Consider the following 25,187-nt stretch of genomic DNA (forward strand, 5'->3'; position numbering starts at 1 on the left):
CATCCTTTCGGGCCTCGTCTTCCCTCCAGCAAAGGGCGGACACTGAGCTACCGACCAAAAGGCACCGGCCAGGCTAGCGCCGGAGCGCAGGGACCGGGCTACTGCCCAGAGCAGCCCCGCCCAGGAGATGCGAGAACCGCTGGAAGCCTCGGTCGGAGGTTGGGTCCGCGCCGCAGCGTGGCGGGCGGGGCGGGTGGGGCGGAGGGCGGGCCTACGGCGATTGGTGCCCAGCCCTCCGCCGCCAGCCAATGGGTGGCGAGGGCGTCCCGGGGGCGGGGCGGAAGCCGCGTCTTAGGCTCTGTGACGCGCCACGGTCGCTCTGCTGTGCTGTCGACGACGCGTGTCCCAGGCCGGCTTCGGAGGCCCCGGCAGGTATCCGCGCTAGCGCGGGGGGGCCGCAGCTCGGGCCGGGACTGGGGCGTCCCAGATGGCGGCCCGCGAGGCGGCCGACGCCGGAGGCTCCGGTCCCGGGTCAGGGGTCCGGGGGGGAACCGGCTGAGGGGGCGTGCTGGGCCTCCGCCGGGGGGCAGGCTCCGCCCCTGAGGCCGTTTTACGCGGCGGGCGGCTGGCACCGCTCGGCCGGGGGCAGCGGGCGGGCGAGCAGCCTCGGCGGGCGGGGACGCGGCGCATCCCGGCCGGGAGCGGGAGGCGGGCGAGGGAGGCAGGAGACAGACAGAGGCTGAGGATGTGGCACCTCCGCCTGCCAGAGCAGGCGGAGCCGGGTTGGCCCTCGGCCCTCCGCCCTCCCCGCCCGCGTCCCCACAGTGCTCCGGGATCTCTGCGCCTTGGCTGAGCGCCTTCGGGTTTTCGGGAAGAAGGTGTTGGGGCACCGGCGCGTGGGGAGCAGGCTCCGGGCACCGCGGGCACCCTGGGTTCCTGAGGTCTTCCAGAAGGGTGCATTCTGGATGTGGGGGAACTGCTCAGTAAACGGTGGCTTTTGTAATGGGGCGGAGGGCGCCGGTAGAGACCGTTGAAAAGGGTTCGAATCCTTCCGGGTAGCGCCTCCGCCCGGCCCCCAACCTGGTTATCTCTCCCCTCTCCCAACGTCATTTTTCCCTCCAGTCTTTGTCTAAATAAAAAATTACAGAAGTAGAGCCTTATCTACAGTAACGTGCAGACTAATTGGATAGTGTCAAGGGATTGGGGCCAACGGGGCTTTCAGCATGAGGACTTCATCCGTAGAGTTCCTTGCCAACAGTGCTGAGCATCAGTAAATTCTGGCTGAAATCAGTGGGGCACTTGTTCTCAGGAACCTATGGTCTCCGCCTTTTGTAACTGTTACCTTCTTGGTTCAGTTTTACTTCTTTGAAAAGGTGATAAATTAAGGGAGAAAAGGAGTGAGTTTGAAATGAATTGGCTTTAATAAATTACTAATCTTTAATTTTCTCAATTCTAAATCTCTTTGGGTTTGTAAGAGTTTCTGTAGGTAAACTGGTTCTCTCAGTTTGAACCTGGAAGTGTTCTTCATGTAATCCAATTTCTTTATCTTACCTATTTGAAATAAACAATAGACTTCTTTCATTAGAATATCTTGGTTTCATCTTCAGAGAATCTAGTTCCGGACTATGAAAAAGATCCAAGTATGAAAGTAGAGTCTTTTTTTTTTTTAACGAAACATTTTAAAAAATGTTAATTCCAGTGTAGTTAAAATAGTGTTATGTTAACTTCAGGTGTACAATGTGGTGATTCAACAGTTGCATATATTAGCGCTCATCAAGATAAATGTACTTTTTTTTTTTTAAGAATTTATTTATTTGATGGGGTGGGGAGAGGGTCGGAGGGAGAAGCACACTCCTTCCCCAGCAGGGAGCCTGATGCAGGGCTCCATCCTGGGACTCTGGGATCATGACCTGAGCCAAAGGCAGATGCCCAACCGACTGAGCCACCCAGGCGCCCCAATAAATGTACTTTTTTCAAAAAAAGATTTTATTTATTTGAGAGAGAGAGCGTGCGCGAGAGAGCGAGCACACAGAGGGGAGTGGGGGTGGGGGTGGGAAGGGGCAGAGGGAGAGGGGGAGGAGACTCCCCGCTGAGCAGGGAGCCAGCTGTGGGGTTCCATCCCAGGATCCTGAGATCATGACCCCAGCTGAAGACAGCTGCTGAACCATCTGAGCCACCCAGGCACCCCCGAATCTCATATATTTTAAAATAGAGAGGAATTGGGGCATCTTCATGGCTCAGGCAGGTCTTGATCTCAGGGTCATGAATTTAAGCCCCCGGTTGTGCTCTGCGCTGAGCGTGGAGCCTGCTTAAAAAAGTAATAAGTAAAGTAGGAATGGACCAAATTTTGGAGGAGTGTGGAGGGTGTGGTTTGGCAGAGCCAGTCCTTTTTCAATAGTAATGGTTCAGGTGTTTCTGCCGATGACGCACTTGAGTTGAATTTTAGCCAGATTAGTACAAAAAAAAAAAAAAAAAAAAGAAAGAAAGAAAGAAACAAAACCCAACAAGTTTTTGTTGGCAGAACTTAAAAAAAAAAGACTGTATTTGTGAATGGTTACCTCAAGAAAAGTAAATATTTGATCGATATAGGAAAGCCAAATTTACTCCACAAGTGGAATACTTTAAGTGGCTTTTTGATGAACTTCTGTTAGTTTTTGTTTTAGAGTTACTTAAAAAAAACTAGCATTTCATATTGCATGCTAAATTAAATTAACTCTTCAAAATGCAGCCTTTTATGGAAATTCTGTTTTAGGTATGTTTTCATGTAGACAGGATGGATTAGATAGGTGGGAGTAATAATAGCTTGAAGAAGGGCTTTGTGAATTGTGTAGATTACTAAAAACAATGTTAAAATTTTTCCTGTCAGTAGCAATTTGTTGTCTCCTGCTCCTGAGTGTGGGCCTTGATTAAATGCATGACAACAGCCTGGACTGGTCAGGCTTACACACACTATTTTGACTCCTGAAGGCCATTAAATTTAATGAAGTGAACTCCTTTTTTTTTTTTAATTAAAGTTTTTATTTAAATTGCAGTTAACATACAGTGTAGTTTTTAAATTTTTTAAAAAGGTTTTATTTATTTGTTTGAGAGAGAGAGAGAGCCTAAGAAGGAGGAGCAGCAGAGGCAGAGGGAGAGAGAGAAGCAAGCTCCCCGCGGAGCAGGGAGCCTAAGCCGGGCTGACCTGAGCTGGACAAAGATGCCCAACTACCTGAACCACCCAGGCGCCCCAGAAGGTTCTTTAATAGAAATATGAGTACAGATCCTGGTTACATCATCGCGTACCCAACTGCAGAACTTTTCCCAGTTGAATATCCAGAGTTCATCTTTAAAAGCCTTAAGAATGAGTGTTAGTAATGTTTGAATGTTATTGTTTTGTCAGTAAGTTGTTATTTTTTAATAAGACTGCCTGAACGCCACAGATAAATGGATATTCTGTCCCAGTTCTGTTGCAAATTAGCTGAGCAAATAACTTCTTGTATAAGATGAAGACTGTTGGATTTAGATGACTTCAAAAATTCCTGTCACTGGCAATACTATATCAACCTGTTAATGAACTTAAAACATGCTAGTTAGGGGGCACCTGGCTGGCTCAGTTGGCAGAGCATGGGATGCTTGATCTTGGGGTTTTGAGTTTAAGCCCCACGTTTGTAGTAGAGCTTACTTAAAAAAAAAAAGCTAGTTAAGAGTTTTTAGTATTTTTTTTACTACCTCAGTTCATTTCGTAGTGCCTCTTTGCATGGTTCTAGTCCCAGAGCTGCAGACCTTGATAGCAAAATCATTACCGAGAGTAGTTTTTATTTTAGAATTTGACCCTGTCTCATACAAATGAACTTCTAGACCTAATTGTTGTAATCCGTGCTGCACTTCCTAGGGGAAATGAGCTCTGCCTTTCTTTTAACCACAAACTGTTTTCTCAGAGCTTCTCAAATACTTCTTTCCCCCTTTTGTTTTAGATGTTGCCTTAGCTTTTTCTCTGTCCAGTGTGTCTAGGCAGACATTCAGCTTCATTTGTAACAACTCTTTTTCTGATGATAAATGTGGGATGTACAGAATAGTAGAATGATAATCACAGTGAGCATTCTTGTGCCTTTCCAGGTAGTTTTTCCTTATATTACTTCCGTATTTATAATCTTGAATGTATTGTATATATGTTTTTTTTCACTTAAACACATCCTAAAACACCTCTCCGTGTTGTTACACTATAATTACTTTAAATGACAACATGTTGTTACATATGTGATTATGTTGATCCATTCTTCTATTGTTGAACATCTGTAGTGTATGAATGTTTCTCCACGTTCCTGACTATTTATGATAGGATCTTAGGAGTGAAAGTACTGGTCTAAGAGTACAAACCCTTCTAACGCTATGATAATGGCTATAGTTCTTTTCTTTTCTTTCTTTCCTTTTTTCTTTTCTTTTCTTTTCTTTTCTTTTCTTTTCTTTTCTTTTCTTTTCAGATTTTATTTATTAGAGAGAGAGCAAGCACAAGCAGGGGGAGCAGCAGCAGGTAGGGAGAAGTAGGCTCCCCACCAAGCAGGGAGCCCCATGCGGGACTCTATCCCAGGATCCTCAGATCATGACCTGAGCTGAAGGCAGACGCTTAACCGACACAACCACCCAGGTGCCGCTATAGTTCTATTCAAAAGGGGTTTTAGTTCAGAGTACCATCATGGAATGCTATGTTTTATTGCTAATTTGATCAAGGCAGAAATTGTGTTAATTTTTTAGTTGGTCGAATAGAGCATTAATTCGTACTGCATAGAGCATAAAAGTCCAAGAAATAAAGTTAAAATCCATGTTTTAGACTTCACAGTAGTATTTTGGGGGAGTTCTGTCTCATTTGTATAGCCAGACCTCGCATTTTCCTAGCCGCCGTCCGGTCTGCTAGTTCCTCTATAACGTGCCTCTCCCAGATAAAACCTGGAGAGAGCTAGGGACCTTCTCCTTAGGAAAATATACATATGTGTATGATTCTGCATTTTGTTTCAGGAGTTATTGGACCCTCTGAACACCATCCCTGGATCTCAGATTAAAAATCTGTATTCTCAGGGGCGCCTGGGTGGCGCAGTCGTTAAGCTTCTGCCTTCAGCTCAGGGCGTGATCCCAGCATTCTGGGATCGAGCCCCACATCAGGCTCCTCCACTGGGAGCCTGCTTCTTCCTCTCCCACTCCCCCTGCTTGTGTTCCCTCTCTCACTGGCTGTCTCTCTGTCAAATAAATAAATAAATAAAATCTTTAAAAAAAACTGTATTCTCATCTGAACCGTGGGAAGAAAGGATAGTTGGTGAGTCTGGGCAAACGGAGTGCTGGATTTAGTTTAGTAACTGTGAATTCCTGAGCATGCTGCATTTACCAGGTCGTGCCAAGCTGAAAGGGAAGTAAGCCAAGCTCCAAGTATTAAGTTTTTGCTAATTTGGCAAGCTCAAATTGAGTGCTAGGAGGTTGTGTGATTTGACTTGTCATTCATAGAACTGTGTCTAAACATGACTTAAGTAGTCTTTAAAAAAAATAAGTATAGAAAAAAATATAGACATAGTATGTTTAGTGTTTGGCAGCTTTTTAAAAAATATTTTGTTTATTAATTTGAGAGAGGGAGAGAGTGCGCTTGTGAGTGCTTTGAGTGAGGGGGGACGAGCAGAGAGGGAGGGAGAGGAGCAAGAGGGAAGGAGAAGGACTAGCAGACTCCCTGCTGAGCTCAGAGCCCCACTCCTGAGATCCTGACCTGAGCCAAGACCGAGAGTCCAAAGCTTAACCAACTGAGCTGCCCAGGCGCCCCCGGTAACTTTTAAGATTTTTTAATTTGAGAGACAGAGTACAGAGAGAGAGAGAGCGAGAGCGAGTGCGTGAACGCATGAGCGGGGCATTGGGGGGTTAGAGGGAGGGGGAGAAGCAGGCTTCCCACCGAGCAGGGAGCCCAATGTGGGGCTCATCCCACCTCCTTCTCTGATTTGGTCTGCATACTGGGGGGGTCTCCCCATCTGAAAGGATCCCTCCCCACAGCAGTCCCTTTATAACAGGTGCTCAGCGCGCAAGATCCGTAGGGCCTCTCTAGCCCCCTCTGCTGCGCAGCCTTGCCTGACTCCCCCAGAGTGAGTGCTCATCCTTGATGGGCTCTCAGCATGGATCACTTCAAAACAGTATGTGTGCTTAATAAAGAACTCTCGAGTGGCACAGAAGAGTGTAAGATAAAGTCAAAGCCCCTGACCTCCCATCCATACTTTTTCTCAAATTTCTTGTGTATTCTCTTGGCCTCCTTGCACGCATCCTGCGGTCGTCCTCGTCAGGTCTGACTCCAAACATGCACTCTCTGCTTTCCCGTAAGCGGCCCGCGGCAAGGACTGGATCTTTGTTCTCCCTCATTCTCTTGATTTTTTGGCGGACTTGGGTAAATGCTGCGCACAGGATGCGTCGACATACACGGGCCCTGGGAAGACTCTGACTTACCCTTACCGCCTTCTCTTCCTTTTCAGCAGGTGGGTGGTATTCCTACTCGAAGGACACGATGTTTTCCAGACTAGCTCATCTGCAGACCATCGCTGTGGTTCGTCGTGGGGTTCATTCCTCTGTGGCTTCTGCTACGTCTGTTGCGACTAAAAAGACAATCCAAGGCCCCCCATCTTCTGATTACATTTTCGAGCGAGAATCGAAGTATGGTGCCCACAACTACCACCCTTTACCTGTAGCCCTGGAGAGAGGAAAAGGTACAGTTCGAATTAATCCAGGGCCCCTTCTCCCTTTTGCTTGAAACCTTTCATAAAAATTGCTTTTAAATGTTCTCAGTATACATTTTCCCAGATGTATTTAATTTCTGTATTGTGGATATAGTTAATTCAACGTTTGTTGTCTAGTGCTTGCTGTCTTAGGTACTGGGGGGAATACAAAGATGAACTCATTCAGTCTTTGCCATGATGGACCTTGCCAGGGGAAATGTAAGCTACATAAGGAAATACGATAATAGTGCTGTCCTTTCTTTCCTTTAACGTTTATTTTAGCATAATTTTAGGCTTAAAGAAAAGTTGCAATAATAGCACACATTTTTTCTTTTTTTTTAAAGATTTATTTATTTGTTAGAGAAAGAGAGCCAGAGAGAGGACAAGCCGGGGGAGGGGCAGAAGGAGAGGGAGAAGCAGACTCCCTGTTGAGCAGGGAGCCCAATGGGGGGACTCGATCCCAGGACCCCAGGATCATGACCTGAGCTGAAGGCAGATGCTCAACTGACTGAGCCACCCAGGCACCCAAAGAATTTTCTTTTATTCTTCACCCAGATTGATTGATTGATTGCTTGATTTCTTTCTATTTATTTTTTAATTTTTTAAAATTTTTTTTAAAAAGATTTTATTTATTATTCGACAGAGATAGAGACAGCCAGCGAGAGAGGGAACACAGGCAGGGGGAGTGGGAGAGGAAGAAGCAGGCTCACAGCGGAGGAGCCTGATGTGGGGCTCGATCCCATAACGCTGGGATCACGCCCTGAGCCGATGGCAGACGCTTAACCGCTGTGCCACCCAGGCGCCCCTCTTTCTTTTTTTTTTTAAAAGATTGATTGATTTGAGAGAGAGTGTGGGGTGGGGCAGGGAGAGAGAGAGAAGAGAGAGAGAGAGGGAAAGAATCCTTAGGTAGACTCCCTGCTGAGCATGGAGCCCGAGGCGGGGCTTCATCCCAGGACCCTGAGATCATGACCTGAGCCAAAATCAAGAGTCAGCCATCTAACTGACTGAGCCACCCAGGTGCCCCTCTTCACTCAAATTTCTTGAGTGCTACCATTTTACCACATTTGTTTTATCATTTTCTCTACACACACACACACACACACACACACACACACACACTCACGTCTACATTTTTTCCCTGAACTGTTTTGAGAGGAAGTTACAGACATGTGATACCTCTTTACACCTACATACTTAACTGTGTCTTTCCTGAAATACAGGACTTTTCTCTTCTGTAACAATAGTGTAATTGTCTAGATAGGGAAATTAATGCTGAGACAGCACCATTACCTAATCTACAGACCTGATCCAGATTTCATTTGTTGTCCTATTGTATAAGGAAAATCTCGGATCATGGGTTACATTCAGTTTTCAGGTCTGTTTAGTTTTCTTTAATCCAGAACAGTTCCTCAGTCTTTCTTTGTCTTCTTGATCTCGATGTTTTTGAAGAGTACAGGTCAGTAATTTTGTAGAATGAACCTCAGTTTGGAGTTGGCTGGTAAGGTAGTGACTGCCAGCCTTCTTCACCGCAAAGATACTATTTTGCCCTTTTGAATATCTTGTGGGGACATGATTTGAGACTCTGCAAACTTTTACTCACACTTTTAGCATCCATTAATTATTCTCTACCTCAATAAATGATTACTGATATTTGCCAAGTGGTGATTTAATGCACATTTTGAAAGAGCAGACTTAACCTAATAAAACCAAAGTTTATTACTTAGCTTTGGGCTAGAAGATGGTGTATAAGAGTATTAAACATCTTTATCATTTGCTGTATTTTATTTAGGACCAGCATGGTAATCTAGATTTTGAACAACTGAAAACCTAGGCTTCTATATTCCGAATTTGGAAACTATTTGTAAACATATTCTTGTAGTAGCAGAGTGTGGATTCTGGAATCTGAGTGCCTGGGGTCAAGTCCTGGTTCTGTACGTGCCAGCTTGGGCTAATTCTAAACCCAAGCATCTCTTTCCATATCTTTGTACTGTAGGATGGTAACACTTTCAGGGGTGTTTTTTTTGTTTTTGTTTTTTTGTTTTTTTAAAGATTTTATTTATTTATTTGCCAGAGAGAGACAGCCAGCGAGAGAGGGAACACAAGCAGGGGGAGTGGGAGAGGAAGAAGCGGGCTCATAGCGGAGGAGCCTGATGTGGGGCTCGGTCCCACGACTCTGGGATCACGCCCTGAGCCGAAGGCAGACGCTCAACGACTGCGCCACCCAGGTGCCCCACCCCAGTGTTTTTTTAAACGGGGTTTTTTTGATGAGATAAGGTACAGAAGCACCTAATACAGTATGTTAAGTACATGGTAAAAGTTAGCTGGTAAGCTACCCAATACATTTTAATATCTATAGTGAACATAAAAATATTTTTTTAAAGCATACATAACTTAAAATTTACCATTTTAATCGTTCAACTCAGTACCACTAAGTGTATATATATAGTATTGTAGAGCTATCACCTCTAGCTAGTTCTGGGACTTTATTTCCCCCAAAGGACCCCCCTATACCCATTAAGCAGTCACTCTGCATTCTCCCCTCTCCCTAGAACCTGGCAGGCACTACCCTGCATTCTGTGTCTGTGGTTTTGCCTATTCTGGATATTTCATGTAATAGAATGGCCACAGCACATGGTCTTAGTCCGGCTTCTCTGACTTAGTGTCGTGTTTCCAAGGCTCATCCGTGTTGTAGCATGTGTTAGTACTCCACTGCTTTTTATGGTTGAATAATACTTCCTCATATGGATACACTGCATTTTGTTGATCCATTCATCAGTGGATGGACATTTGGGTGGTTTCCACCTTTCGGCTGTTGTAAATAGTGCTGCTGTGAGCATTTGTGTACAGATTTTTGTCTGAACACCTGGCTTCCACTTTTTTGGGGTGCATACCTGGGTGTGTAATTGCTCGGTTGGGTAGCGACTTTATGTGTGACTTGCTGAGGACGTGCCCGACTGTTTTCTACAGCGGCAGCACCATTTTACAACATATGTAAGTTGCGGTTTCTAGCAATACACGAGCTCCAGTTTCTCCTTGTCCTCACCAACACTTGTTTTCTTTCTTTCTTCCTTTCTTTCTCTTTCTTATAACCATCCTGTGAGTGTGGAATGCTATCACTGAGGTTTTGATTTGCGTGTCCGTAGCGATGGAGATATTGAGCATCTTTTCATGTGCTTTTTGGTCATTTGTGTATCTTCTTTTTTTTTTTTTAAGATTTTTATTTATTTATTTGACACACACAGAGAGACAGCCAGTGAGAGAGGAAACACAGGGTCCCAGCAGAGGAGCCTGATGTGGGGCTCGATCCTAGGACTCTGGGATCACGCCCTGAGCCAAAGGCAGATGCTTAATGACTGAGCCACCCAGGAGCCCCATTTTTGTATCTTCTTTGGAGAAATGTCCATTCATGTTCTTTGCCCATGTTTGGATTATTATTATTATTTTTAAGATTTTATTTATTTATTTGAGAGAGAGCAAGAGAGAGAGAGAGAGGGAACATGAGTGGGGGGGCAGAGGGAGAGGGAGAAGCAGACTCCCTGCTGAGCAGGGAGCCCAATGCTGGGCTCCATCTTGGAACTCCAGGATCATGATCTCAGCTGGAGGCAGCCACTTAACCAGCTGAGCCACCCAGGCACCCCTGAATTGGGTGGGTTGTTGTTGAGTTGTTAAGTGTTCTGGATACTAGATCCTTAGCAGACGGGTGTGTGATTTGGAAATATATTTTCTCCTTCTGTTGGTAGTTACAGTCAGCTAATCATGATTTTTATGTTATGTATAACTTCTGCTTTTAAATTAATTCCAAACCCCAGTTTTCTGGGAGTGAGTGTTTCACTTCAGAGTTTATAAAACTTTTCATGTTATGGTGTTCTTGTTAAATGTGTAATTTCAAGCTGGACAGATAAAATATAGTTCCTTATAAACCAGATTATTTATAACCAACCTGACTATGCTTGAGCTAAAGCATGCCTTAACCACAATTCTGTATTAAGTAAAGGTTCACGTGTAGGTGTTCAGAAGGCTTGCCAATAGTCTTAATCTTTGAACTTTATGTAACTCAGTGATTTTCTGCAATGACTCCTGTATATTTAGGTGTTTACGTGTGGGATGTAGAAGGCAGAAAATACTTTGACTTCCTGAGTGCTTACAGTGCTGTCAACCAAGGGCATTGCCATCCGAAGATTGTGGATGCTCTGAAAAGTCAGGCAGACAAACTGACCTTAACATCCAGGGCTTTCTATAACAACGTGCTTGGTGAATACGAAGAGTATGTTACTAAACTTTTCAGCTACCACAAAGTTCTTCCTATGAATACAGGTAAAATACTTCCTTTTTACATTAAATAACCAAGAAAACAATCTTATTACTTTTTGATAATTTAAAATATTTTTTTTGAACTGAAAAATTTTCTTTCTTGATAGGAGTGGAGGCTGGAGAGACTGCTTGCAAACTTGCTCGTAGGTGGGGATATACCGTTAAGGGTATTCCAAAGTACAAAGCAAAGATTGTCTTTGCAGGTATGTGAAATTCAGCATTAACCTTTGTGATGTCAACATAGATGTCTTACTGTTTCAGTTTACTGATGGAATATTGCCAGCGTATTTGCCTCATCTGTGATGTATTATTTGCTAAATGTTTCATAAAAATTGAGAGATTGCCTCTTTTGGGGTTATTTCCAAGTATTTCTACATAAGTGGGATTTTTCTCTGCTGAGTAACTCCCTACTCCTCACTCCCTAAAATGAATGTATGATTTATCATCTGTTTATCAGATTTTTTTCATAGCAGGTTTCATTAATTGGATGGTCTTACTGGTAGAGCATTTTTGTCAGGTTGTTGAGGTTGTGTTGTGTTAGAGTGGGGCCACGTCCTAGGTGTGATACGGAGTTTGAATCTTAGTATTTGATGTATTGTATTATGTTCTCAGAGCTGTTGGAAGAGGAGGGCTGGAGTTGCCCTGGATAGATTTCTGGGAATGATTGAGAGGAAGGACTTGGATACTGATTCGGGAGATGAACAGTTACTTCAGATGATGGAATCTGACCTTCCTCTTCCCCACCCCACCCCGTATTGGCATCTTCTTTGTTCATTTAAATTTTGCTTTTATTTTTTGACATACCAAAGCGTGTATGTAATTAATGTAGACAACTTGCTGGGCTCAGGGATAGGTGTTCACCCACGAAACCACCATCACCATCGATGCCGCTACCCTTTCCACCACCCCCAAAAGTTTCCTTTTGCCCTCTTACTTATTATTACTAGTTGTACTTTTTACTCATTTTTTAAATTGAAGTGTAATAACCATACAGTGTCCTGTTAGTTGCAGCTATACAATGTCGTGGTTCAGCAATTCTGTACTTTCCTCAGTGTGCATCGTGATAAGTGTGCTCTCAATGCCCTTTATTTCACCCATGCCCCCACCCGCCTCATCTCTGGTAACCACCAGTTTGTCCTCTCTATGGTATAATCTGACTCTTGGAATCTTTATAATGATGTTCAATTGATAGGTTCTGACTTTTTTGTAAAGTTTTGATTTTAATTTTTTTTTTTAAAGATTTTATTTATTTATTCGACAGAGATGGAGACAGCCAGCGAGAGAGGGAACACAAGCAGGGGAGTGGGAGAGGAAGAAGCAGGCTCATAGCGGAGGAGCCTGATGTGGGGCTCGATCCCATAACGCTGGGATCACGCCCTGAGCCGAAGGCAGACGCTTAACCGCTGTGCCACCCAGGCGCCCCTGATTTTAATTTTTAAAAACATAAAGTACAGATAAATTTGTCATTGCACATGGTCAAAATTCATTTTTTTGATAGTTGAAATTGTTAAATATTCTGATGGCCAGGGATAGTTGGTATTTGGGGGTGACAAATTTCTATTCCCAAAGAAGAAATCTTTGCTCAGCTCTGTGACTTGCCATTTTGGAATCTCACGCCTTAGTTGTAGGACAGCATAACATAACTGTTCCTTGTAAGCAAAAATGGCATTTCTGGTGATTTTCATTCTTACAGGCTGTATTAGTCTCTTACATATTAGCGAAAGGTGCAGAGGTGTTTTCCCTTGAGTACTGAAAGCAGCTGGTGAGTCAGTGGGGGTAGAGACAGAGAAGACTGCTCCCAACTGAAATTCCCTTCCACTCGCAGAGTAAGCCACAGAGGAGACTCCTAAGGCTGCGTGGAGGAGAGCAGATAGGCTCCTGGTCTAACTCGTGCATTTTCTTCTGTTTTTTTAAAGAGAGAATGTACTTGCAAGGCAGGGGGAGGGGCAGAGGGAGGGGGAGAGAGAAAATCTTAAGCAGGCTCCATGCCCAGTATAGAGCCTGTTGTGGGGCTCATTCCCACAATCCTGAGATCATGACCTGAGCCAAAATCAAAAGTTGGACACTTAACTGACTGAGCCACCCAGGCGCCCCTGGTGCATTTTCTCTTAAGCCTGGTGAAAATCAGTGTGCTGTGACTGGTGGACAAGGAGAGTGGGGATCACTCGAGGGTGAGAGATCTTTTGCAAGAGTAGTGTTTAGAGATGCTTTAAGCCAAAATACAGTAATTCAGTCCTGGGTTAATTGAGTTAATTGGTAAAGGTGGTAGAAAGCTATTTCAAAAAAAAAAAAAAAAAAAAGAAAGGTAGGGGAACCCCCAAGCCTCTCGGTTATTTTACATTGTTTCTTTCCTTGCTTGCATGTAACCCAGTTAAAATGATCTTAGGCATTTGCTTTACTGAGTCAGGTTATGGAGTTTCTTCCCTCTAGCATTTAAGTAAGCTCCATGATGACCGTTCCCCAACACCTAGAACGCTGCCTGACCTACATAGCAGGGCCTCACGTTTATTAATGAAATAAATTAATGGGTAAAAAGACGTTCCTGAGCAAAGAACAATGTCAGTCATTTAGCACATAAAAGATTATAATGCCAAGGAAGGCAAAATTGAAAGTGTTTAGATTGCCCGAGGATGTTTTCTGCAAATGTAGTTTAAAGTTCATTCTGTGGTATTGGGTGTTTAAAAGGAAAATACTAATTCTCCATCAAGGATATTCTTTTTCTCTTATTACTATTATAAAGGCACCGTGTCCAGAAAAACATGTACTGAATGCGTCCGTCGTTAGGGTTGGGGATTACCGAAAGGGAAGACGAGTGTTCGTCCTGTGGGGCTGTGTACTGCAGGCTGGAGACGCGATGGAGGAGCGCCTAAAACAGCAGTTGCAAGGCCAGGCCTTGGTGGTTGTGTGAGCAGCCATGGTGTTTAATATCAGGGCTGTTGTTTTGTTTTTTGTTTTTCCTAATATCAGGTTTTATTTTAACAAATGAAATCTCACTGGAAGCTCTATAAAGCAAACCCTCATTAAAAAAAATCAAACTTCTTAAGGTATTTTTTGGGGACAGTGCTTATTAAACTTGGGGGTTTGTTTGAAATAATCTCTGTTTATTTTTCCTTTTCAGCTGAAAACTTCTGGGGGAGAACATTGTCGGCTATCTCCAGTTCCACAGACCCAAGCAGTTATGACGGCTTTGGGCCGTTTATGCCAGGTTTTGACATCATCCCGTATAACGACCTGCCTGCCCTCGAGGTACTGCCGTTAGCGTCACACAGCTTCAGCGCGAGTAAAGAGAAATTAAATTTGTTGAATGTATGAATTGGAAGTAGATATGGGACTGTAATGAACTGTCTGTCTAACGTAAGTTGGGCCAAGATTTCAGACTGGTCTCTGTGGTGGTCAATTAGTTTCCAGCACGGAGAAGTCAGGTGCCGTGGTCTAATCCTGAGAACCAGCTACTTTCTCTTTGTATCCTGCATAAGTAATTTGGATAGTGTACATTTAATTACTATTTTATTAGATAAAATTACTCAGTTTTCAGCTAGCCTTTTAAAATTATTAGTGGAGGACTTGTAAAATAAAAAAGATTCACTGAAAATGTCTTTATTTATTTATTTAAAAGATTTTATTTATTTACGTGACACAGAGAGACAGCCAGTGAGAGAGGGAACACAAGCAGGGGGAGTGGGAGAGGAAGAAGCAGGCTCCTAGCGGAGGAGCCTGATGTGGGACTTGATTCCGGAACGCTGGGATCACGCCCTGAGCCGAAGGCAGACGTTTAACAACTGTGCCACCCAGGCGCCCCTGAAAGTGTCTTTTTAAAGAGCTATGTTTTGGGGTACCTAGGTGGCTCAGTTGGATAAGCGTCTGCCTTCGGCTCAGGTCATGATCCTGGGGTTCTGGGATTGAGCCCTGGGATTGGGTCCCATGTTGGGCTCCCTGCTCAGTGGGGAGTCTGCTGCTCCCGCTCCCTCTGCTGTTCCCCCTGCTTGTGCTCTCTCTCTGTCAGATGAATAAGTAGAATCTTAAGAAAAAAGTAAAATGCTATGTTTTTTAAAAAAAGTTTTTATAGTACATTTAACTATGTATTAGAAAATATAGAATAGAGGGGCGCCTGGGTGGCTCAGTCGATTGAGTGTCTGTCTTCTGCTCAGGTTGATCCCAGGGTCCTGGGATCAAGCCCCGTGTTGGGCTCCCTGCTCAGTGGGGAGCCTGCTTCTCCCTCTGCCTCTGCCTGCCGCTCTGCTTGCTTATGCACGCGCGTGCTCTCTCTCTCTGTCAAATAAATAAATAAAATCTTAAAAAGAAAATATAGAATGGAGTAGCTTGAAGTATTTGGAGCTTTGGTAATTGAGTATCAGAGATGTTAAACTTTGTGTTGTTTTTAAAGGTTTATTCACCCATTCTAAGAGAGAGAGCGAGCAAGAGCACGTTGGCAGGGGCAGGGGGAGAGGGAAAGAGAATCCCAAGCGGACTCTGCCTGGAGTGCAGAGCCTGATGCGTGGGCTCAGTCCCACGACCCCAACCGTGACCTGAGCCAAAACCGAGAGTCAGATGCCCAGCCGCCTGCGCCACCCAGAAATGTTATACTTTGACATCACATATGAGTTAATACAAAAACTTAATTTTTCTACTTAACATAAAAATATACTCAGTGTGTGATTTCAGATTTAACCTATTTTTAGCCTGTTTAGCCAAATAGGTTAAAAAGGAAGTTACTAAAACGTATTCATATTTTTTGTAGCGTGTTCTTCAGGATCCAAATGTTGCCGCGTTCATGGTAGAACCGATTCAGGGTGAGGCGGGCGTCGTTGTTCCGGATCCCGGCTACCTGATGGGCGTACGGGAGCTCTGCACCCGTCACCAGGTCACCCACCTTGCACCTGCTGACCTCGCTTAGGGCTGGGCTGGTAGGGTGGAAGCAAAGATGACATCACCTTTCCACTAGGGGGAGACCTCCTTCTGAGAGCTTCAGAATTCTTTAGTACGCTCTATCAGCGGCCTGCACAGAAGCTGACTTTTTACTAGCTGTGGAAACTGGCCAAGCCTGGGCCCAGGCAGAGCTGCAGACTTCCCGGGCCCAGCTGTGGTTCCTTCCTCTCTACTCCAGCAGCCTGTGCTGTGATCTTCCCCAGGCCCCTCATTGTATCCCTCTGCTCTCTTCCTCTTCCCACCAAGCTAGTACATATTTAAGAAGTAACCGTTTAATAAATGTTTGGGATAAGCAAGTGAATTAATTTGTTTCCGGAGAGTAGTTCTATCCAAACCCCGCCACAAAGTGCCTGCTGTCTACCCTGCAGAATAGAGCCAAATGGGCCTCGGGGAGGGAGGGGCCTGACACAGCAGATAATCGTGTGGATGCAGGATTTTCATAGGAAGCTGTTGAAATTATGTCAGTTAATTAAAAGATTCTCCTAAATCTGAGGGAATGTCAGAAATCCAGATTTGTGTAGGGAAGAGCTCACTGTTTGCCCTGTGGAAACAAAATCAATAAGTAACGTGTTGTGTTGTTTTCCAATAGGTTCTGTTTATTGCTGATGAGATACAGACAGGATTGGCCAGAACCGGAAGGTGGCTGGCTGTGGATCACGAAGGGGTCAGACCTGACGTGGTTCTTCTGGGAAAGGCGCTTTCCGGTGGCTTATACCCTGTAAGTTGAAGGTTCAGCCTCTCTCTGGAGTCCCTGCTCTTGTGAAGTCTGTCCTTAAGGTATTTTTACATCAGTAGATGGTGACGATGTGCCTTTCCCAATGCTTGGTTATATGGAGTGTGCCGCAGGGCACCCGGAACGTGAAGTAGAAACATCTCAGCGTTCCGGGGGTCGATCCGCTTAGTTAACTTTAACCGGAGACTGCGTGTACCTTGGAATTTGCTAGGGCATTTGTTTTGGATGGAAACATTTTACCCCAGAAGTACTCCTGTGGAAGCCTGTGCTTTCCCCCATTGTTCAGAAGCCTAGCATTACTAATTCTGTAAAACCGTGACTGATTCATGTAGAGGTTGAAAAAATTAATGTTTTGTTGTAGTTTCGTCCTTGGGTTTACTCTTAGGAGCCAGGCATCGGTGCCGGATGACAGGTAAAGGGCTCTGAATGTAGCGCAAGGCATTGTTTTCTAGGCAATGAAACCAGGCATTTCACTTTGAAAGTGGAAAGATTTCTAAATTCTATCGTTGCAGAAACCGCTTTCCTCTTCATTCTGAAATGCTCTTGTTCAGAGCCATGGGAGTGTGCCTGACGTGCTCGCACTGCGCCCAGGGTATCTCCAGTTTGTCACTGGCAGTCATGATGAAAGATGTGTAGCCCTTGTTTGTGACAGCTTCATGTCCCATTGAATACCAGCTTCGTAAATGTTTGTGTTCTCGGCGTGCTGAGAGTGCGAAATGCTCTGGTTGGTCCTGAATTCTCTGTCTTGCAGGTGTCGGCGGTGTTGTGTGACGATGAAGTAATGCTGACCATTAAGCCGGGGGAGCACGGGTCCACGTACGGAGGTAACCCGCTGGGCTGCCGAGTGGCCATAGCGGCCCTGGAGGTAATGGCCGATTCAGACCATTGGCCTGGTGTCCGTTTGTCTGGGTGGTGTCGATGTGACTTTTAAGTTTGAGCCCATGGGTGTAATGGGAAACATAATAAGAGTGCCAAGGATCATAGAACATGAAGTCCAGAGGAAGAACTTTAGGGTCAAGGCATTCTCGAAAAGTAAAACCTTGGTCTAATAGATGGGAATCTTCCGAGCGCTTCTGAGTGGCAGTCACCTGGGGTTTTGGGCCTGGAGGCCCTGGGTGGCTCTCAGAGCTTTCCCTCTGTGACTAGACCTAGACTGTGAGGCTTTTTTTTTTTTTTTTTAAATAAGATTTTGTTCATTTTGTTTTGAGAGAAAGCGAGAGAGAGCGCACAGAGGCAGAGGGAGAAGTGACTCCCCGCTGAGCAGGGAGGCCAACGCAGGACTTTGTCCCAGGACCCTGAGATCACTGTCTGAGCCGAAGTCAGACACTTAACCAACTGAGCCACCCAGGCGCCTCCCCTCCTTTTTTTTTTTTTAAGTGTAGATTTGAACACTTTTATTTTATTTGTTTGTTTATTTTTTAAAGATTTTATTTATTTGACCGAGAGAGAGACAGCCAGCGAGAGAGGGAACACAGGCAGGGGGAGTGGGAGAGGAAGAAGCAGGCTGCCATCGGAAGAGCCCGATGTGGGGCTCGATCCCAGGACTCCGGGATCACGCCCTGAGCTGAAGGCAGACGCTTAACGACTGAGCCACCCAGGTGCCCCATTGAGCCACCCAGGCGCCCCTGAACACTTTTAGACTTAATCCTTAGGTATGTACTACAAGGCATAAAATTATGTGATCTCTAAGGATGGACATTTTAGGGAAAAAAGTAAAGGAAACTATTGTAGTTTAAAAATTAAAGTATATTCAGTCCATTGATTTATTCAACTAATAAGATACCAGTTGCATTAAACAAATTTTAATTCTTATTTTGCCGTGAAATCAGATTGATGATGGGTTTGTGACTAAAGCAAGATTCTATCTGAGCTTGTAGATGTTTAATTAGAAACTAAACTGGTTGGGGCGCCTGGGTGGCTCAGTTAGTAAAGCGTCTGACTCTTGGTCTCAGCTCAGGTCTTGATCTCAGGGTCATGAGTTCAAGCCCCACGTTGGGCTCCACACTGGGTGCGGAGCGTACTTAGAAAAATGAAACTGGTATAGGCTTTGGAAAACAGACATGAAAGTTCAGTGACTCTGGTCTTTATCTGATCACGTTCTTCTGTTGCTTATCGTCCACATTCCCTTCCAAAGAACAACCTAAAACAGGGCAATCTTAGCATTTGTGTAATTTCTCTTTTAACACAGGTTTTGGAAGAAGAAAACCTTGGCGAAAATGCAGAAAAAATGGGTAATATCCTGAGGAATGAGCTCATGAAGCTGCCGTCTGACATTGTCACTGCCGTCAGGGGGAAAGGATTGCTAAATGCTATTGTTATTCGAGAAACCAAAGGTACGGGCACGCACATTTTACTCCAGACGTTATTTCTATAGGAAGACCTAAAACACGGGGTGTCTTATCTGGTTGTTGGGTTCCCCTGTTTGAAACTGTTGACCAGGTCTGTTAGGCAGATTCTCCTCTGACTTCCGTTAATGGTCTTTGGAAATAGAGCCCTTTCCTCCAGGAAGGATTTAACTCCTTTGACCGGTTTTTGTTCCCTGACGTCACTTATTTTTCTGCCTTGGGTTAGTGACGGAGCACTCGGAGGTGTCCTATTACTTGCTGTTCCAGCCTGCACACAGCACTTTCCTGGGGAATCTTCCTCTTTGCTGTCTTCCCCACCTTCCTCCAGGACTTTGCACATCAGTGAAAGTGGCAGGAGCAGCAGTCAGACACCTAACAGACTGAGCCACCCGGGCGCCCCCTGCACTTTTAAAAACTTAATCCAAACCTAGCCTCCCCCCGGAGATTCTGATCTGTTGGGTCTGGAAGTGACCCAGGCATTGGCCGTGCCCTTTCGGGGATTCTGACGCACAACTAGGTTGAGACTGTAAAATGAGGAGTGTCTCCTTCCCTAAGCTCAGGAAGCAGATCCATTTTAGGAATGTGTGGTGTTCACTGGGCTTGAGTATTGTTCCTTCTCTGCCAGTTAACTTCTCTGTGTCCTGCCCAAATTCTTTTTGCACTGGTTCCTCATAATTAATATGACAGCCTTCGCACATAATTTTTTTGCCTGGTGTTTTTCATTTTTGAAAAACGAATACATCCGTATGTCTAATCATACCATCCAAACCTAGTTATGCACTTGCTGGAAAACAACCTCGTTTTTAAGAATAAGAACAAAGTGCGCTTGGAACTCCAAGCCGTCCTTCTGTAGTAGGCCCTGGGGGTTTTCTTCTGCCAGGCGGCTCTTGCCCACCTCTCCTGCAGGGGGATGCTCAAACGTTTGTCTGTGATCAGCATGCGTGTTTGGCCATTTTTCTTTAGATTATGATGCTTGGAAGGTGTGTCTGCGGCTTCGGGATAACGGGCTTCTGGCCAAGCCGACCCACGGCGACATCATCAGGTTCGCCCCTCCGCTTGTGATCAAGGAAGACGAGATTCAGGAGTCGGTGGAAATCATTAACAAGACCATCTTGTCTTTCTGAGGCGAGGGTCTGTTTTCCGTGGCGCCCGAGCCAGCTGGAGACGGCCGTTCGTGCGAGCGCTGTGCATTCCTGGGCCTCACGTAGGCGCGCGCCACTCCCCGGTGTCTTCAAGGACTTTTTTTTAAATACGCTTTTTTAGTTCAGGCATAATAGAATGGCATTTATAAACATGCAGTTTGCTGTGTGACGTGACTGTAAGAGAATGGAACGGCATCTCTGTTCGATTAAGTTTCTGTGTGCACGCGTTCTTTCTGAGGTGAAATGTACCTTCCTGTATATAGAGAGCCTTTTAATCGAGCCCTTCAGTGTAATTTATATGTTTTTATAATTTCCTTACTGATACAAATGTTTTGTATTTGAAAAAGTTATATGGGGTAGTACGTGGAAGACTTGCTTAACCTTATAAAGTTAAATTACAATCATTGAATTTTAGGAAGGATTCGTGGTTAAGCTTATATAAAATACTGGGAGTCAAGGAAACTTCATACTGGCCAACACCAGGGTGTGTCCCATGAATGTCATTTTTAATTAGGAATTAGTGTTTAACATTTCCAAATTATGTTTTAAATGATATCATTTATAAGAAAGCTTTATTTTCAGTTTTTCTTTGAATTTAAAGTAAAGTCTCTATTTAAAGTGTCTGTTATGATGGCAGTGTCACTGATTACCTAACAGTTTTAAGCGCTTTGAGAATGTTCTTGCTTTATTTCGTGTGTTTTCTAAGAGCATTTCAGCATCTTCGGTGGTATCTAGAAAAATAGAAATTATAAAAAGAAAGTCTCTTATTATACTCCCTTCTCCCCTTTGACAATAATTGCTTTTTTCCTGTGCTTATACTGGTTTTTACCATTTTTATTAAAGTATCCTTATTATGCATGGTATTGTGCAACTTTTTTCTTCTTTTTTTTTATCTGAACATAGTATTTCGGAGGCTTTTCTATGTCAGTAATTACAAGTTCATCTCAGTCTGTGCGGACTATCATGTAGATACATTGTAATTTCCTATTGGGGGACACTTGGGTGGTTTCCAGTGTTTTCTTAAACAAAGCTTGTGTCTGCTTTATGTTTATACAGTCTGTGTTTGTGGCGGAGGTCTCTAGAGGTGGACTGCTGTGTCAAAGGGAATGAACTTTTATTTATTTTTTATTTTTAAAGAGTTTATTTATTTGACAGAGACAGAGAAACAGCACAAGCAGGGGTAGTGGCAGGGAGAGAGAGAATCACACTCCCTGCTGAGCCGGGGGCCCGATGTGGGACTCGATGCCAGGACCCTTCCCAGTGGCAGTGCTTATTGGTCTGGATGGGGGTTTCTGATTGACGTGTTGGCAGGGGCTCGACAGGTCTGTCTGTATGACACATGGCACACTGGAGTGTGATGTTCCTCCTGAAACGTTCAGAGGCTGCCAGTTCTCCACCCCTGGTTTGCACTCTAGGACCGGTTACCAGTCTCTCAGCCTTACCTCCAAACCTCCCGGAGGCCCCTGATTAGAACCTCCAGATGGCCTTGGCTACACGTTAGCGTCACCGAGGCTGCCGGAGTCTCTGGGGTGGCACCAAAGCGTCAGTAAGTTTAAAGCTTCTGTGTGCAGTCGGGGTTGAAAAACCTGGCTCGGGTCTTCCTAAAATGCGGATCCTGATTCAGTGTGAGCCGGACCTGAGATTGCGCATTTCCCGTGAGCACCCGCGGGCCCCAGTCCATGCAGAGACAGGTGCTGATGCCGCCTTCCCCGTGTGATCATCAGCCAGGGGTCGGTTTGATGTGCGTTCAGCAACCCTCACCCATCAGAGAAGGGGAGGTGAACTTAACACATCAACAAGCTTCTCGATAAATCCTTTGTGGGCCTAATAGTTTGAGAAAGGACCCTGTAGGGAAGCACAGCGTGCTGTGGGGAGCAGTTAGAGCCCTGCGTGCAAGAAGGTGGGATGTTGGGGAGTCTGGAATTCCTTTGGCCTCAGTGGGGGAAAGGCAGGAAGCAGGGAAGTAGGATGACGCCGCATATGTTAGAAAAGCCCGCAGGGGGAACGTTGCAGACCTGTTCACCCAGTGCATGCTTACTGGCTTGCTAGCCATGTCTGCGGGGTGGGTGTGTGGAATGCCGAGAATGAGGCCAGAAGACCCACGTGCTTGCTTCCCTTTATATGTTGTGGAGTGAGTGGGGAGCTTGGTGACGGGGAGCCCGGGGAGGGGGGAGGCAGGGGGGAGGTAGAGGCTTGGGAATGTCCGAGCTGTGTACTTGTCTTTAGAGCCTCCCTTACCCTATCAGAGGAAGTGGGATGATACCCACCTTTCTGGAGAGGTCCGAGCACTGAACGCGATGGGGGAGTAAAGTCCCGACACTGCCTGGCAGAGTCGTAGATTAATAAGTGAGTTGCTAACCTGAGAGGTGCAGATGCTGCCTAGGGCCTGTGATCACAGTTGGGGGTCCCCTCCACCCTCAATTAGAGGAAGAGGGAACCTCTAGATAAGGGTGCTAGCCAGAGGGGAGAGAAGGGGGAGAGCTGACGGGGCTGACTGTGCCCTGAAGGGGAGGAGTGGCCTAAAGCAGAAACCGTAGAGAGTGTGGGATGCCCAGATACAGTCCCCCGGTTGACTCGCCCAAAGAAAGATAATCAGGCGTTATTTCGCACTTACAGTGGTCCCACACCATGTGTTGACGGGCTGGGGCCGCTGTCACGAAGTACCACAGGCGGAGCGTCAGAAATGGCAGAAATTCATTTCACAGTTCTGGAGTCTGGAAGTCTGATGTCAAGGTGTCCGCAAGGTTGGTTTCTTCTGGGGCGTCTCTCACATGGTCTTTCCTCTGCGTGTGTTCTTATAAGGACACCAGTCACACTGGTCAGGGCCCACTCTAATGACCTCATTCTAACTTCATTACCACTTTAAAGACCTGATCTCCCAATCCAGTCACATTCTGAAGTACTGGGGTTAGGACTTCAACCTCTTCATCTGGGGGGAGGGGCACAATTCAGCCCCTACGAAACCCCAGCGATGAGTTGCTCTTTGCATTTTGACTTCCTGGGACACCTGATCTAAATTTATCATTGCGCACTTAAGAAAACTGAGGTTGGGCTAAGACATCTGATTTACCTGGACTAGCACGTTGAGGCAAAATTTCAGAGCATTTGAGAGGCGCCTGCTGTCTTTCTTTCTTTCTTTAAAGATTTTATTTAGTTATTTGACAGAGATAGACAGCCAGCGAGAGAGGGAACACAAGCAGGGGGAGTGGGAGAGGAAGAAGCAGGCTCATAGCGGAGGAGCCTGATGTGGGGCTCGATCCCAGAACGCAGGGATCACGCCCTGAGCCGAAGGCAGACGCTTAACCGCTGTGCCACCCAGACACCCCGGGCGCCTGCTTTCAACTCAGGTCATGGTCCGGGGCTTCCTGCTCAGCGGAGAATCTGGTTCTTTCTCTCTCTCCCCCTCTGCCCCTCCCCACTGCTTGTTCTCTCTTTCTCAAATAAATAAGGTAAAATCTTAAAAAAAATACATTAAAAAAAATTACAGTGCCTCTGAGGCTCTAGGAATTTAAAGTTCCCAGCCTCTTCCCTACCAGCGGGGGACACACCCTGTGGCGGCCCCTTGTGGGGTTAGATCCGTGCTTACTGCTGGCTGCAGACGAGGGTCTCTTGATAGGCTTTAAAAATTAATATCAATGTCCAGGCTCCGCCTCACATCAATTGCATCTCTGGGGATACGGCCGGGGTGTCTGTATACTGAGTGGCCCCCCCCGGGGATTCCAGTGCGCAGCCTCTGCAAAATGGCCGTGGAAGGTAGATGTATGAAGGGATGAGTGTGAATGCACGTGTCTTTCACTCGGCTCACCATGCCAGGCACTGGGCTTGCACTGGGGGTCCCCTGGTGAAAGAGAAGGACTTCATGGGGTTTTTTAGTATATGTTTTTTTATTTTCTTCAAGATTTTATTTATTTAAGAGAGAGAGAGAGAAAACGTGTGCGGGAGTGGGGGGGGAGGGGGAGGGGTAGACGGAGAGGGAGAAGCAGACTCTCTGGACCCTGAGATCATGACCTGAGCCGAAGTCAGATGCTTAACCGACTGAGCCACCCAGGCACCCCTCGTCAGTACATTTATTTGAAAAGTACTTAGCACCACTTGGCTAGCCCTGGAGGAGAGGCAGTGGTTCAAAGAAATCACATTTATTAACCAGTATGTGCCAAGCACGATTCCAAATATGTTGTTTTAACACAGGTACAATCATTCCCATTTCACAGATGAGAAAACAAAGTCTTAGGGCAAAGAAACTTGCCTTAACTTATTAAAATAATAGGTGGTGGAGGCCTGCAGTCCTGCGTGGTCTGGGTTAGGCTTCTGTGGGGAGGCAGGGGTAGTCCCAGGTGCCCTGGGGACTAGGGGGTGGGGGACAGACCATGCCTCCATTTGTCTAATGAGTGGTTCAGTGGCCCCCAGTGTGTGTAAAAGCATTTCAATTTATTTCTAACTTGGGGAATGGATTCTGGAAAATACCAGCAGGAGCCATTCAAATGAGTAATATATAAAAAAAGCAGCTTAGTCTACTTAGGAAAAACTCTTTAAAATATATTTCAGAACCTACTCTACTGTTTCGTGCATGTATAATGGTTCAGAGGGGTTTCATTAGCTCCCAGCCTTTATTTTGATTAACGTGCAAATGAGATTTTTTCCCCCTATGCACTAGTCCAGTCCCACAAATCATTAATGAAATATCTGAGCTAATACGGCTTTTATAATTTGCATCACAAAACCTAAGCGCGGAGCAGATGGTGGCTAGAGATAAGCGGGGGTAGAGCAGAATGGGGCTCAAAGCAGTCCGTTCAGCAGGACTCTGGCTCCGGCTGCCGTATGAATGGGGCCGTGGAGGGCCCAGGTGCCAGGCCCCTCGGGTGGATCTTCCTCTTGGGGATGGAAAGTGAAAGATGCTAGTAAGATTCACCAGCCCCCAATGTCTTCTACCTTCCCTTTTATCACAAAGCACTTTAACTTAGTGACTGCTGAGTGCCAAGCCATGTTATTAAGAATGACCTGGAAGTCATTACCCCTGGGAGTGATTTCAAAATAAATATGCAAACAGCATGCAGAGCTGAAGGACTTCACCAGGAGG

General features: G+C 45.5%; 1 protein-coding gene across 4 annotated transcripts; it reads left to right on the forward strand.

The window, feature by feature from the left end:
• Positions 1–262: 262 nt before the first annotated feature.
• On the forward strand, positions 263–20,968 carry OAT (ornithine aminotransferase). Of its 4 annotated transcripts, none has more exons than XM_045772619.2 (10): positions 263–372; positions 6,414–6,644; positions 10,743–10,967; positions 11,072–11,167; positions 14,083–14,210; positions 15,703–15,825; positions 16,480–16,608; positions 17,375–17,488; positions 18,812–18,956; positions 19,932–20,968. In XM_045772619.2, exons 2-10 carry the CDS (start codon positions 6,446–6,448, stop codon positions 20,090–20,092), a joined length of 1,320 nt encoding a protein of 439 aa, XP_045628575.1. In that variant the 5' UTR covers positions 263–372; positions 6,414–6,445; the 3' UTR covers positions 20,093–20,968. The 4 variants fall into 4 exon arrangements, with proteins under 4 accessions (XP_045628575.1, XP_045628574.1, XP_045628576.1 ...); XM_045772618.2 differs by having other exon boundaries at positions 289–372; positions 6,417–6,644; XM_045772620.2 differs by having other exon boundaries at positions 296–368.
• The last annotated feature ends 4,219 nt before the right edge of the window (positions 20,969–25,187 follow it).

Source organism: Ursus americanus, chromosome 6 (assembly GCF_024610735.1).
Source record: "Ursus americanus isolate L20-20 chromosome 6, mUrsAme1.1.p, whole genome shotgun sequence".
Lineage (NCBI taxonomy): Eukaryota > Metazoa > Chordata > Mammalia > Carnivora > Ursidae > Ursus > Ursus americanus.

What these genes read in the sequence shown, in the direction of transcription:
- OAT (XM_045772619.2), top strand. Translation starts at nt 6,446, where the DNA reads ATGTTTTCCAGACTAGCTCATCTGCAGACCATCGCTGTGGTTCGTCGT. An exon ending in AGCTCTGCACCCGTCACCAG is followed by an intron (nt 15,826 to 16,479) that starts GTCACCCACCTT and finishes GTTTTCCAATAG; the next exon opens with GTTCTGTTTATTGCTGATGA. An exon ending in TGGCCATAGCGGCCCTGGAG is followed by an intron (nt 17,489 to 18,811) that starts GTAATGGCCGAT and finishes CTTTTAACACAG; the next exon opens with GTTTTGGAAGAAGAAAACCT.